Raw genomic sequence first — 15682 nt, forward strand, 5'->3', positions numbered from 1 at the left:
GTTGAATTCGGTTACTATACCGTTAGGAATGTCTTTTCAAGACAAAACCATTATAAAAATGAAAATTATTTTTCAGTTTCAAATCTAGAAGTTTTTGATTGCGTTATGGAAACTGAAGGAAATTATAGACTTTTTTTTCTATAGGCACATATATCCACATTTTAAAAAGTCCTAATTGAAAAAATATACAGATATTTTTTCTCTATATACATCGATTGATAAAAACAAAGTTGCCTTACTCCAATATGGACAGGTCCAACTGGAATTTAACAGCAAAGTTTTAAGTTTGTCTCAGAAAAAATCTCTTGACAAAATGACCTAAGTATATGTCAACAAGAGTCATCCCCTTGGATGGACTATAAAAGCTTACATCTGTTTTCCTAGAACATCTAGATAATTGCTAGTTTAAGACATGAGGGACATATAGATGGTACTGTAAATATAGGACATTTTATAAAAGCACAAAAGAACCCAGGGTCATAAAAATGATTAAGGTAATTTAAAGAAGGAAAAGGTCTTTTTCCCATGGTGTAAAAGGAGATGGTTATCTCTTGAGGAGTCAAATAACTGTGGGTCAACTGCTTTCAAATATATCTATTAGTCTCAGTGTAGGATGCAAAACAGTGGTACTTATTTTAGTTTTCTAAACTCTTGTTATGTTTTTTTTTTTATGTGCTCCTCTTCTCTTTTCGTGATTTAGTTTTAATTTTTTTTAACAAATTAAGAGTTGTAATATGTAAAAAAAAAAATTGAAACAAAACTGTAGTATTTTTCTTGGGGGGGATTTCTATTTCAATTTGGAAAATAGCTAGTAAAGTGGGAAAAAAAGTAGTTTGTTTTTCTGAAATTCTCAATTCTATTTTACTTTATTGTAGCGAATGTCAAATTTTCAGAAAGGGAAGCAAGCATTATCTTCCATCTCAATTAAATTTCAGAGAAAAATAAAGTTTCGATTTGGAAAATAGCTTTAAAGTCGAAAATAAGAGTTAAATATAAATTTTACTCGACTTTATTACTGCGAATGTCTGAAATTCAGAAGGGGTGAAGTATATTCTTCACCCCCTCACTTTAATTTAAGAGGAAAACAAAATTTTCTTTTTGGAAAATAGCTTCAAAGTTCTTAAAAAAAAAAATTTACTGGACTATATTATTTCAAATGTCTCAATTTCAGAAGATACAAATTTTTTTTAGCCCCCCTTACTTTATATCAGAAGAAAATAAGTTTTCCATCCCCTTACCATAATTTAAGAGGAAAATGAGGTTTTCTATTTGGAAAATATCATCGAAGTTATGAAACAAGACAATTCTTTTCTTGTAAAATTTCCAACTTTACTTGATTTTATTCTATTAATGTCTAAATTATAAAAGATGAAAAGCAAATTTTTCAGCCCCTCACTTTCATTTCAGAAAAAAATAAAGCTTTCTATTTGGAAAATAGATTCAAAGATGACATTTTTTTTAGTTATCAATTTTTATTATTTTTGAGCACTTTGAAATTTCAGAAGGGGCGAAACACTATGTTCGTCCCCTCATTACTATTTCGGAAGAAAATAAAGTGAAAATTGAAAATAAAATATTTTTTCTACTTTCATTTTACTTTTCCAAAAGTCAAAAAACATATTAATCGCCCAAAACAGAATAGTTTCCTACTTGATGTATATCTTCAAAGCTGAGAAAGAATAGCTTTTTTTCCCCTCTAAAATTACCTATTTTAATAGACTTCGTCTTGGCGAGTAACTAAATATCAGAAGAGGCAAAGCACATAAAATACATAAATTTCAGGAGGGGTGAAACGCATCGTTTGCCCCATCACTTAAATTTTAGAGGGGCACGCCACTGGGTCTGACGCAATCAACTACATGCAGCTGTGGCCTTTTCCCTTCTCTGCAAAGCGTGTTTGTTCTTTTGAGAAAGGGAAATAATTTTCGAACAGGTGTTTTACAGTTTTTGACCCTTCCCTTTATGTTATAGTAGGTAAGCAATTACAAAAAAAAAATTTTCATCAACTCTATCTTAACACAATTTCTTTCCTACATATAATTAGAGTGCTCCATTTTGAAAAAAACATGATGTGGTCTCTTCATATGGGGCCCCCTTGACCATCGGGGCCCCGGGTCGGTGCCCCGGCGTAGTTACGGCCCTGGTACACCCTCGTTTAAACATTTTCTTCTCTTTTTAAGTTGAGTCACATTGGGTTATTTCCATTGAAGGAGAGGACATTCTACCCACTAAAATTACACCCACAAAGATTGTGAAAGTGAAACCTTATTTCCCCTTCGCCCATTCCTTCAGAATTTTTTTGGGGCCTGTTTAGTTATTTCTTATTGTTATTATTAGTTATTTCGTTATTATTAGCTGTTTCGTTACTATGTATTAGTTTTTCCTCAAATTGTAACGGTAATAAATTTTAAAATCTTTTTATTTTAAAATCTTTCTTTTAATAAATTTTAATTTTATTTTTCTTATTACATTGTTTTTCGGATTTCTGTAATCAGTTCAGCGTTAATTCAGCTACTGAACATATAAATATTTTTTTGCTGTTCTTCTGCTTTTTGGCGCGGTGCCAACTGGTAAGAACAACTTTATTTTATATTGTTCTGTTGTTTTCTTTTTTTGCTGAAAGAGAACTTTTTTTGTTGCTTTTTTTTTGCTGAAAAAGAAATTTTATATTATAATTTAGAAATTAAAACTTTACCTTATGAAATGCATAAAAAAATTTTATTTTTTTTTATGCAGATATTGTAAATGGTAATTTAAAGGTCTCTTCTAAAAGGATGCTGATATGCGCGGTTTAACATCATTGTGGCGCTTACTATAATTTTTTTTAAAAAAATTTCATTTTTATCGATGTGCCGAAAAATACGGTAAGGTTTAATTTCTTAAAAATAAAAACAAAAGAATTATGATATTCGATAATATATTTAACTGACAATATTGAAAGAAAATTAAAAAACACGATTATACTCTTTAATAAACAAAGTGCTAAATTATTAAAAAAATTAAAAAAAAGAAGTCTTAAACCTTACTAATTTTTCTGAATAAACAAAGTTGATTGGCTTACGTCTAAATCCAAAAGAGGAAAAATAAGTTTTGTTATAATTTTATTTATAAAAATAAAAACAACTTAAGATTTATAACTTTAAAATCTGCCAGGGTGCGTAGCCAAATCTTTGAATCAAAAATAAGCACTTTTTAAAAACTTTTCAAGCACTATTATCACTAAGTTACAAAAGTTAAATTAAAAATAATGTAACTCTAGTGAAAAATATCAGAAAGTCTTTTTTTGAAATGATAATAATATTTGTNCCCCAAAAAGAAACGGACGTAAATCGAAACAATCATTACTTTCCCACATCATCGACTGAATTCAACTTGACCCTGAACTCAGAACAAAAGTACCCGTACCCCCTACGTCAGAAAAGTGTTAGAAGTAAAATAAACAATAATAAAATTAAAATAAATTAAAAAGAAAAACATTTCATAAGGATCTGATATTCTCCATCCGAATTGGAGCACTAGGGTTTCGGTTTCAAGTGTTCATGAAAGCGCAAGTCATAACGTGGGTACGACATGAAGTCCGCGAGAATGATTACGCAGCAAACGCCCCATTTTTCGTGAAATGCATAGGATCCACCAGATATCAATGAAGGGAGAAAAAAAAATTATTCGGGAAAAAAAGCACTTTTTAAAAACGCCAGCTGAAAATGCACCTTTAAAAGCTTTTAAAAACGAAATCCCCAAAAAAGCACTTTTAAGTACTTTTTACAAACGCTACGCACCCTGTCTGTAATAAAACCCATTAAATTATTAGAAGTTTTATCCAAAAAGTTTTTAATGAATTAAAATAAAGTAAAAAATAGCCTAACAAATTTAATTACTTTGTAATTTCATTCTGTATGGGCACCTTAAATTAGATTTCCGATTGTAATAAATTCAATAACGTAAAAAATTACTTAAACATATATCAAAATTAATTTTCACATTTAAAAATAAAATTAAAAAATTTGCTTTAAAAAAAATTTACCTGATTAATTAAGAAACACTTCTTCGTATATTCTTTTCAATAATAGATTACGTTCAGAACAAGGTAACGACGGCGATCACAAAGTCAGTCCCACTGAAAATAATCTACAAGAAACGATATCAAGTCGCGACAAAGAAAAGAAAAAAACTATGAGGCGCAAAAACAAACATGCGAGATCACAATATATATTCTCAAAACTATGGTTCTGATTCTACCACTCATCAATCAAGGCCATTTCAACACAACGAAACGAACATAGTCTTCCACAGTGCAAGTCAGTATGAGTTGCAAGAAGATCCTTGCGCGTCTTATATCGATACATCGTTTTGCGCTCGTCGTCTTTAGTCTACGTCTGAAATCAGATTTCTGATGCATCGCCTGAAACGGAAGTTGTTGTATCTGCTTGCTGATATATGCGTTAAATCGATATGTCGCGATACATCGATTTATAGCCCAGTCCTACTACAGGGTGTGATAAAAAAAGATACCTTTTAAAAAAAGCAAAATTTTTTAACGAAGAAAAAAAAGTTTTACTATATGGGCCGCCCTGTTAGATACGCCTTTCTACTAAATTTTCAAGTTTTAAATCAATAACGCCATGGCATATTTCGACAAAATTACGGTATTTAAAAGGTTTATTTTTTATTTTGAGATTATATAGAAAATGCTGAAGTAAACGCTACTAAATTTTTTTTCACTGAAATTGAGTAAAAGAAAAGACTATGTAAAATATTAAAGAAAAAGAATACTTACTTTCAAGAAAAAATAAAATAAGTTATGAATTTTGTTAGCGAATGAATTTAGTTTCTTAGAGAGAAGCAAATGTTCCAATTGAAATATATTAATAGTTTGAAGTCTTGTTCCATTTTATTTTTGGTATTTTCTATAAACTCAATAGTGGGATTTGTTTTGAAGAATATTGTTTTTTTTTTTATTTCTACTTTTAGATTTTTCTTCATTCTTTCAAATGTAATCATTTTTTAAAAAAAAATTTTTCTTTTGAATTTAATCTTTTTTTCTGGCACAATTTGATAGTTCTTACATCAGTCAAACGGCAGATTAGCGTCAATTTAAAATTCCAGTGATTTCTTTTACCTAGGTGTGTTTATTTAAGGCAGGAGCATTTTTTTTAATTGCTATATCTTATATATATTGAGTGCATTGGTTCACAAAAGGGGCAGAAATTTTTAATCAACATTGAAAAATAAATAAAAAGGAAGTACAACTAAAAGTATCTACTGAAATTGGATCGATGCATAGAACAAAAAGAGTTTAAGTTCTAGTTTCGTAACAATTTGAAAATAAAGCTTACTAAGTTTAATTATTCTTAAGTTACAAATCCGAAGTTGTAACATCATTTGTAGATGACGTCATGCAGTTTTTCGTCAATCAAAAGCTTCTTTAATCAAACTATATTTTAATGAAAAAAAATAAGAAAGAAAAACGGTTTGAGAGCAAACATTACGAAATAGGTTCGCAACTTCGGAAAATTATCGGTAAACATCTGTTTTTGAATAAATTCGTGATCGAAAAATGATCACGTATGCTTGGGATAAATGAATTCTTCATATAGGCCGCACATCATGACAGCAAAACTTTTAAACACATATAGGCCGTGACCTACCTACCGGAAATTAATGTACTATTTAAAGTTTTATAAAAAATAAATTTTCAGATTTTTTTTGCAAAAGTATACTTTTTAAAGAATTTTGTCATTAAAAATGCAAAACGATTAATTTTGAAACTGTTGAGAATTAAAGAGCACATCAAACTCTTAAAAAAATTTTAAAAGTTCAATTTCTTAAAGTTTCCTTTTCAAATAAATTTAAAATATTATAACTATGAACAGCTTAAATCTAAATTGATAAATTTTAATACAAGCACATCTTTAAAAGATTAAAAATAACTTCTTTATAAAAAATTTAAAAAAAAACCCATTTGCATCAATATTACTAGCTTACTTTATAGGATGTGTGTTTTAGTGCAAAAATGTTTCTTTATTGCTTATAAAAAAAAAATGGAAAATTTTCTAACTTAACATTTTCCAAATATTTTTATTTTAAAATATTCTATTAAAATTAAAGTTGAAAATAAAGTGATAAATGTATATAAACAGTTAAAAGTAAATAACAGAATCATTTTGTAAATTAGTAGTTTGTAAACTTTTACAGTTTGTAAACAAATAGAGAACAAATCTAGAAGATTAAAAGAAAAAAAAATAGATAAATTGATATACTTTTTATGACAGAGAAGAATTTCCTTAGGCTTAAAAATTTAGAAAAAAATCATAATTTTCTGTGACCAGCTAAACTAATACATTTATTTTTACATTTTAATGCATATTTTTAGTAACAAACACAAATAACTAAAGCAAACAGCAACATCTGCACTTTTAGTTTCTTTTTTCTTCAAAAAATGAACAAATAAAAACATTTACTTATCACAAAGATGTAGTAAAAAGTAATTAGAGCTAAAATTACACAAGAAAACACCTATTCAATATTTAAAATTTTGTTGCACAAAAAGAATGTAAATCTATTAACAAGGGCATTTTAACACGATTTTATTTCTAAAATATTAACCCCTTAACTTAACAATTATCTCACTTTTTGTAATCTTAGCCCAAGTTATCTCCCCCTTTTAAGTTAAGGAGTTACACAAAAACATGTTGAAATAATAAATGTAGCTATAAAAGAGTTTCTAATTTACAAGGTATAAGGTTACAAAGCACATAAACAGTTTTTTTTAATTTTTATGTTAAAAAAATACCATTAAATATTGACCATACGTTCTAGTTCATAGCTCAAACATGAAAGAAAAAATTAAGGAAGGTATTAGATTTAAAGTAAGTAGAGAAAAAGCGATAGTAATTACTATTGTGATATAATGATTTTTTACCTTCAAGATTTTTTTTTAATTTCACTTGAATTATTATTATAATTTAATTATACTAAAATTGTTAGTAAACTTAGTAGGGGCCCCAAGAACAATATTTAAATTTCAGGCTTTTCAAAACAATTTTTTAAGGCAGTGGGAGCCCTGCTTTAATAAACTTGATTTGAAGTTGTTCTGTACTCCTTACATATAAATAACTCTGCTTGCATAAAACTTCCTTTAGTACAAATAATTACAAGGAAACCTTTTAAAGTGATTGTAAAGCATAAGTTTTAGTATTTTATTCTCTATCACTTTATAAAATTTTTTGCAGAAAGTGGAGTAGTTCGGCATTTCTGATAAAAACATGGGAAATGTGTTATGTAACTAGTGATGCATATCTTCCATCTCTCTCTAATTGGGAGGAGGTTTTCGTTGACAGTTGTAGATGGATATATTTTTCTATTTTACAAGAGCTTCAACTAAAAACTAAACTCAGTGGCACGACAGCCCAATGGAGGGCCAAGGCCTACTGTGCCATCTCAGTTTTCTTGCCCTTGGGCTCTGGAGTACAGGCGCAGATGTTCTGGTTAGGTGGTCAGCCGAAAGCGGAACCGCCAGTATTTAGTTCCCAAGCATGCTTGGTACTCATTTATTGACCCACTGAAGAGATGAAAGGCTGAGTCAACCTTGCCCGGCCTGAGGATCAAACCCAGGACCTGAGGCAGAGGAACGCGAAGTGCCACCAGGCGTCCCTGAGCTTCAACACATCTTCATATATTTATCATTAATATTTTTATATATGTATTAGAGTGGATCAAAAAAATGAATTTTTCACTTTCAGAAAGCATTGGTTGCGATGTGCATGAGCAGGGTTCCGCTTCATTGCACCTTACGTAAAGAAATTTTGAAGATTCATCAACATTCTATGCTAATCTTATCAATAAATTATTTTCCATTAAATAGTTACAGCTGTTTTTAATCGCTATATTCATTTCAAATTACCCTGTATTTAAAATATATGAATGAAAAACTGGTTTAATTTACAAAAAAATTAACAAATTATTATAGCTCCCAAATATATAACAATATAAGCTGAAATAACAAATTAAACATTCTCAATCAATATTTAAAAAGGTGAATACATAAATGGGAAAATTTACTTAAGACGCATCATGGGAATGTTAACACAATTTGCAGCTGCTACTGCACAAAATGGCACAAAGCGACCAATCAGTGGAGGAGCACTCTGCAAAAAAAAGAGGTGTATCAGAAGTATTTTCAGAAACATTAGTATACATCCTATTTTGCTGCTAAAATATTAGTTAACAATTCTGTATTTTGAATAACGCAAGCAATTAATATAGCGATTATAAACAACTAGTGTAACTTAATTTACAGAAACTCACATTTTTAATGCACAGAAATAAGTGCAAAAATTGAAAAAATAAGAAATCATTTAAATAAGTGCAAAAAACATTCTGGTAGAAATTTTGCTTGCTTTGAACTTTATTATTGGATGGTTGGACAAATGTTAAGAATGACCCTGTGATTGCCACATGCATACATACAGGTCAAACTTCCTTTTTTAAATGAAGGAAATTGTGGAAATGATGAAAAGACTACAGAATATTGTGCCCAGGTTGTAATTGAAGCAATACAGCATTGCAACCAAATTCTTGGGATCAAAGTCTCTGCTATGTGCACGGACACAATGAAAATAAAATGGTAAAGACACAAGAAAAATCTGCCTAAGGTGTCATATGGGTATTCTGCTCACTATTTAAATCTCTTAGAAGAAGAAATATCAAATAAGAATGTTCTTATTTGATGTTCATGTTGTAGAGGTACAAAAGTTTTTCCGAAACACATGGTGGTTAAAGGAAAAAGGGGGCTTGATGCTCCAACTACCAAATTCTACACCTTGAAATTCCCAACTTGTTTGTATTGGATGACATTTGTGACAAAGTTTTATAAGTATGTAGAAATATCTAGTGAAAACTCAGATGAATTTCCTTGAAACATCCTCAAATTTTGTACAGTAGAGAATTATTTATCCTGTATCCAGACAACCAGGAAACCAGAAAACCGGGGGAAATTTTGCTTGGTTTCCACCTCATTTTAAACTAGAACGATTATGAAAAAAAAAGCGGAAATTGGACTCATCCTTGAAGTTGAGTAGAGGAAAATATGAGGAAGGGGAATTTTTTTTTCCCCGTTTACCCAGAGATACATAATTTCTTCTGTGACCTTGAAGATCGAGAGGAGGCAGGGAAGGGACGAATGTTTTATTTTCTCCTTTAGGCCGTGAATCAAACTCAAAGGAGTGTCATGCTGATTTCGTTTTCTCTTTGATTTACGAGGGGGTGGGGAAAATGCATTGCACATGCATATCAGTGAACAGAAGATGAAAGAGTAAAATATATTTATCTATTTGTCATCGATTAATAAAAATAAAATCTTTTTCTTTTGAATAAATTCTGATTTTTTGGAACTGCAGTATCATTTGCAAGTTTTTCTTAATATGGAATCACATCTGCTTTAAATAAAAATCGTGTTTTATAAAAAAAAAAATAAAGAGAATTGTTTATTAATTTAAACATACGATTATTTTATGAAGCATATTGCAGTTTTGTTTTTCTGATTCCACAACGTTTGATTTTTTTTCTTCTCAAGATAAATTTCGTACTCAATAAATCAATTCTTTTTATTCATAAATTTTATAATTAGGTTTTTTTTTTAAATTCCATTGATCTTTTTAATCTTGCCTTGTTCCGGGTTTTAATATTTATGCTAGTGTCCTTTTTAAATATCATTTCCGGTTCGATATTTTCAAGTGTTATTTTTATTTAGATTAATAAGTTTTCCTTTTATTTTATCGCCCCCCCCCCCTGTATAATTAGGTATGAAATGTATTGCGTTATTTAATCATTTGTTTTGTTATATTAGTTAATTTAGGAATTGTAATTATTTTCAAAAAATAAATATGAAAATTTTGTATTTTTTAAACTTGTTTTTCTTGTCTAAACTTGCAATTTTTTTCATTCTTTTAAATGTTATTTTTCTACCATTTTTTTTTCTTCCTAAATTTAGGAGTGCTTTTCGTTTTTCTTTTACTTTATGCATTACACTTTTTCCTTGTAATTCGGGTTCGATAAAACATCGATTAACGACACTGTTTGGTCGATCCAGAAAATCGGGAAATTCAGACATCCGGGATAGCGATGGTCCCAAACATTACGGATAATTGATTCTCTACTGTATTTTGCAATGTAAAATTATATTCTTTAAAATGAAGAAAAAAATTTTATAACTTATAATTAAATATTTTTTACCATTGAATAAAATAATAAATATTTAATAAGTGTTTGTTTTTTTCTGTTTGGAATTATCTTTAGAGAAACGAATTTTAGAATTATGAGCAAAAATGTTTCAACCCGCCTGAAAAGTTTTCGAGATATTGTGAAGTACTCAAAAAGTAAAATTAATATTAAGGGGTCCAAGATTTAAAACGCTCTCCTAACCAAACTATTTGGATTATATTCCAGATAGTGGCTAACCTTTGTTCTTTGGGGGTCAGAAATCCGAATTCATCAACGAAAAAAAGGTATGTTCATTCAGAGGAAGTACATTTTTGTGTCTGACTTTGCAACTTAAAATATTGTCTGTACTTATTAATTAGCATATTTGAGGTCACCCCCTCAAACCATTAAGATAGAGTCCTGGAATGTGAAGATTATTCAGGGTGGTCCTTTTTTTGTTGACTGTCCACATATGAAGCTTGTAGAAGTAGAAACAATTTTTGAAAATACTGCATTTGGAATTAATAAATTTTATATTTGATTTTTAAGGGGTTAAGCTACAAAATATAAATAAAATAAGATAATAGCAAGATAGATAAATTTGCGAAATCAAAGAAATAATTCAAACATGGCTTGACCAGCACTGCCTATTTGCATTCTGTTCTGTTCTCATGCTACACGCTAAGTCAGAGCAATGATCACTAACGTCATCAGCTTCCACGTGATTTGGAAGAGAAGAAAGAACAGCAGAGGAGGGGAAACAGTGGGGAGGAAAGGATAACAGATGAGGAAAGCTGGAACTAAGGGCGCAGGCGAAGATTGCATTAAAAGCTTGCGGTTCTTTTAGATCCGTCAGTCTTTTTTTCTATCCCGGAAAAATTAATTTGATTTAAAAAACGTTAATTATGAAGATAAACAAATTTGAAAATGGTCTGAATGTAAGATAAAATATTTTGAGAAGGGTCCGTTTTGATGAAAAAATATTTTGTGAAGGGCTCGTTAACAGACCCAGATTTCGTTTAAACAAACCCCTGATTATTACAAACTAATAACTGAAAAATAAAACTCATAATTGTTTTCATTAAAAAGCAAAACTTTTATGAATTAGTAAATACAAAGGCCCAATTTATCAGACATCAAATGAAGAATAAATCAAAATATATCAGGAAACAAAAATAAAAACCAATTATTCTAAATTACTCTTGAAACTAGTCTAGTCTTTCATTATTTATCTACTAGTATCTTTATTTGTATACACAAACTACATGCTTATTAAGTTTTAAAAGCATTCATTATTTGAATAAACATAAAACTAAATTGGTATAATTGAAATATGTTTATCATTTAACAGCAAATTACATTACAAACAGCTATTGAAAAGTTATAATTTAAAAGTTTAAATTTTATTCATTGATCTTTTTCAATTTTTATTTTGAACATTAATATAATTTACATACATTACTCTATTTTTAATTCTTTAGATAAAATCTTCTATATTAATTAAAACTTTGAAAACAAATCACAACTTTAAGAATATATTTTTAATTTATTTTAAATAAAAATTATTTTTGACTGAAATCAATGATTTCCTTTTATAGTTGAATTTTTCAAAAAGAAATCAAAAGATTTAATCATGTCAACCCTCCCAGAAAATAAATCATAGATAAAGGAGTTAAAATTAAAAAGATGTTTAGTGACAAAAGCAAAATTTTACAGGAGAATAAATTGATTGTGGAAAGACTTGTAAGTTGCCAACAGAAGCTTTGAAGAGAAACCTTAAGAAAAACTTTGAAACTAAAAGTCACAAGTCAAGCACTCAATTCTTTCATAATGATATTGGTCGTAAAACAAAGATCTGTTTCATTGCACAAATAAATTTTTTTTTTTTCAAAAAATTTGCCACTTAACTCAACATTAACTCCTTGATTCTCATACAAGTTTAGTGTAAAATTGTCTTCCTTAATTACTATAATATATAATTATAATAATATTTATATCTTTGAGGAAAGGAATTACTTACTTTTACTATGCTATTAAGTCCCAGAGCAGTAATAAGTGCGCCTGACGTTGCTAAAACATATGATGTTCCTAACTGCCTAAATTATAAAAAATAAATTAATACAAAAAGCTTACATTTTCATGCAATTTTTATTTCGATAGAAAAGCTTTTGTTGGGAATACAGCTAGGTATTTGAAGTAATTAATGAAATTAAAAAAAAAATCTAAATTAAAAATAAGTAAAATGGCAAAATTTTCAGACTTTTCAATTAAAATTTATTAATTTGTCTTTAGCTATATGAGTTATAAAATTCTTAATTTAAACACAGAGAAATAGCATTCAAAACCTTATTGTAAAAAAAAAGTGCATATTTTGTAAATGTGAATCATATTTTGTAAAATATATGAATGGAAACTAACTTTACAGGGATTGGAGAGTCGCCACTACGGTTTGTGTAGTTTACAACAGCATTAAAAGACTGATTAATCCATTGCCAAAACACAACTTGGGGAACTGTCCTGTAAGAAAAAAAAATTTATGCTTCAAAACTAATGAAATTTGCAGCATTTATAAAGAGTTAAAAATTTCATTATAGATATTTATTTTATACTTTACAAACTTCTATAAGAGAAAAACTATCTAATTTACATTAAAAAAAATTATAAAATTTTATTGTAGCTTAGGTAAAACAAAACATTCATTTGTATCACATCCTAAATAAATTGTATCGAGAAATTTTTTTTTAACAAAATAATGATTATATTAATATTACTAAGCAGTCACATACATGTGACAAGTCATTAATAAGCAACAATAATTTTCTCAAAAAATTCTAACTTACTAGATATGTAAAGGCTCAAAATGAACCAGAGAAATAATAAAAAAATTCCCACATTGGAATTTTTTATTTTATTTATCATTAATAAAATTGCCCTCAAAAGACACTAAGCATCAGAGGGTACAGGTTTTATGTAGCACATGAAAGTAATTTAAATGCTTCAAACAATCCTGAATACAAAATAAGTTAAAAATGGATTTTGATAATTTCAAGATAGTATAATACTAATATTAAGCACTTAAGAAGCATACACCAACAATATTTTTGCAAATAAACGTTCATGATAAAACTTAAGAAATGTGTTTGGTTTAAAATTAATTTATAAGCACTGCACATTATAACTTAAAAATACAATGTAGTAAAAAAAGCTTTGGTAAAGTTCATGTAATTTTTACCTAATCTAGTTGCTATGAAAGCTTTGTAAATATTTATCATGCAAACTTACAAACCATTTACTACAGTTTCTGGTATTCTGATTCTTTTTCTGATTATTTAACCAGAGTAAGTGCACCTTATTTGTTTGGGATTCACTACAATTAGATGATCCTTTCTATCATAAGAAACTGTGTGATTATTCCATGGAGATAAGAGATATATCATAAGAGAGAAGTGATTATTCCATGGACAATATACTGATATAAACGGCCAGGTGGCCGAGTGATCAGTGTGCCTGACGGCTGTGAAGCCAATGGTTGCAGGTTCAAATCCCGCTCAAGGCATGGATGTTTCTCTCTGTGTGTTCTCCATTGTGTGATGCGTGACTGTGGCCCACCCTATAAAACGAGTATCTGTGGCAGTGTGGCGTGTGTATTGTTGCTCGCCTCTGTGGCTTAGGTTCACAGATGCCCACTGGGTAACGTTAAATGAGTAATACCTCCGGCATCTTTCTAGGTGAAGAACAAAAGTTCAGTGCCTGTCGTTTAAAAAAAATACTGATATTTGTTCTCCTGTATTTAGCAAAATACATTTGACAAATTTCTCTTCTAAATTAAGAGTTGAATCCAATTGTTATCCTTAAAAGGACATAATCTATACTGTAACCATGCATTTTGTACAGATACCTCTACAAAACAGACCAAACGAATATAGTAACCACCACCAGTCTTTAGATCATAACGAACAGAGATATTTGGATAAGTTTTGATCCATACTATAAATGTCTCCCATAAGATTGTTATATTGAGAAATAATGTGTGGTTGATCCATTTTCAATAAATTTCTCTACCATGTTGGAATGATGTTTTGTTGATTCTATTGATTCAACGCCAAGCTAATGAGCTCACAAACTTCAAATTTTTTCAGTTTTAAAAAATAAAAACGTTTTCTACTCTTTATTTAATAACTTTAAATGTCTTCAAGAGTGCAATTTTCAGTCCAGTTATCGCATACAGTGATAGTTATACCCATTCATTTATCTGTTAATAGATTAATAAATGCAGGTGATGTGATCAAAAAACAGGTCATAATGTTTATTCTTTGAAACAAAGTCCATTACTACCGCACCTCCCATTCCAATTCTATAATTTAGTTCCTGCTACTCTCTAAGGTTCAGATTGTATTAAATAGCCAAATTAAGTGCTCAAATATCAAACTCAGTATCCGAACCTAACCGGCTTTCCCTTGATAAACGGATTGCAACCGTGATGTCCACAGCATCCTTTCATCAACAAATAACTACAGTTTATCTGGTAAGCACATAAAAAATCTTTCATTTTAAAATTAAAGAATGGATGCAGCTTATTGTTCTTCATCATTTTTATACAAATTGCTCTTGACATCGAAACTTATCATGAACACAATTTTTACCAGCATGCAGAATCAATTGTTCCAAAATGTGTTAAGAATTTAGAAATAGTCTGAAAAATATGCAGGATACCAATAGATATTTAAAAACTAGCACAATTTCATGCTACGGAAGGGTTTTATTTTCAGAAAATTCAATTTTGGATCAGTTTGAATTATTCTGTTGAATTATTTATTTCCTTATGCACTTTTTGGAAAAAGGAAGAGTTTCAGTTATAAAATCATCTTCACCAATAATTCGTCTGATTCACCAATAATTTGTCTTTCTTGATTTTTTTCTTTGATGACTGCTTTTGCTCATAACTGCCTCCCTCCCCCAGTTAAATTAACCATATCTGTCAAATCCTCCTTTCAACTATCTTCATCAATAATTTCATTAGATGGAGGATCCAAATAAAAATCAGCATCATAAAATGAGTCATCATCAGATAGCTCTGTCATAATGCCACTTCAATCGTCAAACTTTAAAAAAAGATAAAAAAAGAAAAAGTTTCAATACCTTAAGTATTAAAACTTTCAATTGTATTTTACACAAAAACTGATATTGATTTTATATATTACATACCGTCATGTGGGGCTACTTTGTGCAGGATTTCGCAGTTTTTGAACTATGACATGTAAAAAAACTATGTTAATTTAAACTTTAGTAAAATTTATCGATATTATATTCATAACTGAACTCAGACGAGTTAATTTGATCAATATTGGCATTACTTGTATGTAATATTTACAAATAATAAGTCAAAACATATCTTGAAGAACAGAAGCGATAAGAATTCAGTTTAATAATCATGTTTTTAGTAAATATTGATATAAAATTGTGTTAATCTTCGATTAAGCAA

At 29.1% G+C, this 15682-nt stretch overlaps 1 protein-coding gene across 6 annotated transcripts in view; it reads right to left on the minus strand.

Moving 5' to 3' along the window:
• The window catches only part of LOC107453001 (Sideroflexin-1-3), a 96289-nt gene that overhangs the window by 45073 nt on the left and 35534 nt on the right, over positions 1 to 15682 (minus strand). For all 6 annotated transcript variants that reach the window (XM_043052512.2, XM_071187834.1, XM_021147140.3 and 3 more), the window contains 3 exons: positions 12619 to 12717; positions 12221 to 12296; positions 8062 to 8147 (listed from right to left, as the gene is read on the minus strand). In XM_043052512.2, the coding sequence (XP_042908446.1) occupies positions 8062 to 8147; positions 12221 to 12296; positions 12619 to 12717 (261 nt within the window). The remainder of the gene's footprint in view (positions 1 to 8061; positions 8148 to 12220; positions 12297 to 12618; positions 12718 to 15682) is intronic.

This window comes from Parasteatoda tepidariorum, chromosome X1, assembly GCF_043381705.1.
Source record: "Parasteatoda tepidariorum isolate YZ-2023 chromosome X1, CAS_Ptep_4.0, whole genome shotgun sequence".
Classification (NCBI taxonomy): Eukaryota; Metazoa; Arthropoda; class Arachnida; order Araneae; family Theridiidae; genus Parasteatoda; species Parasteatoda tepidariorum.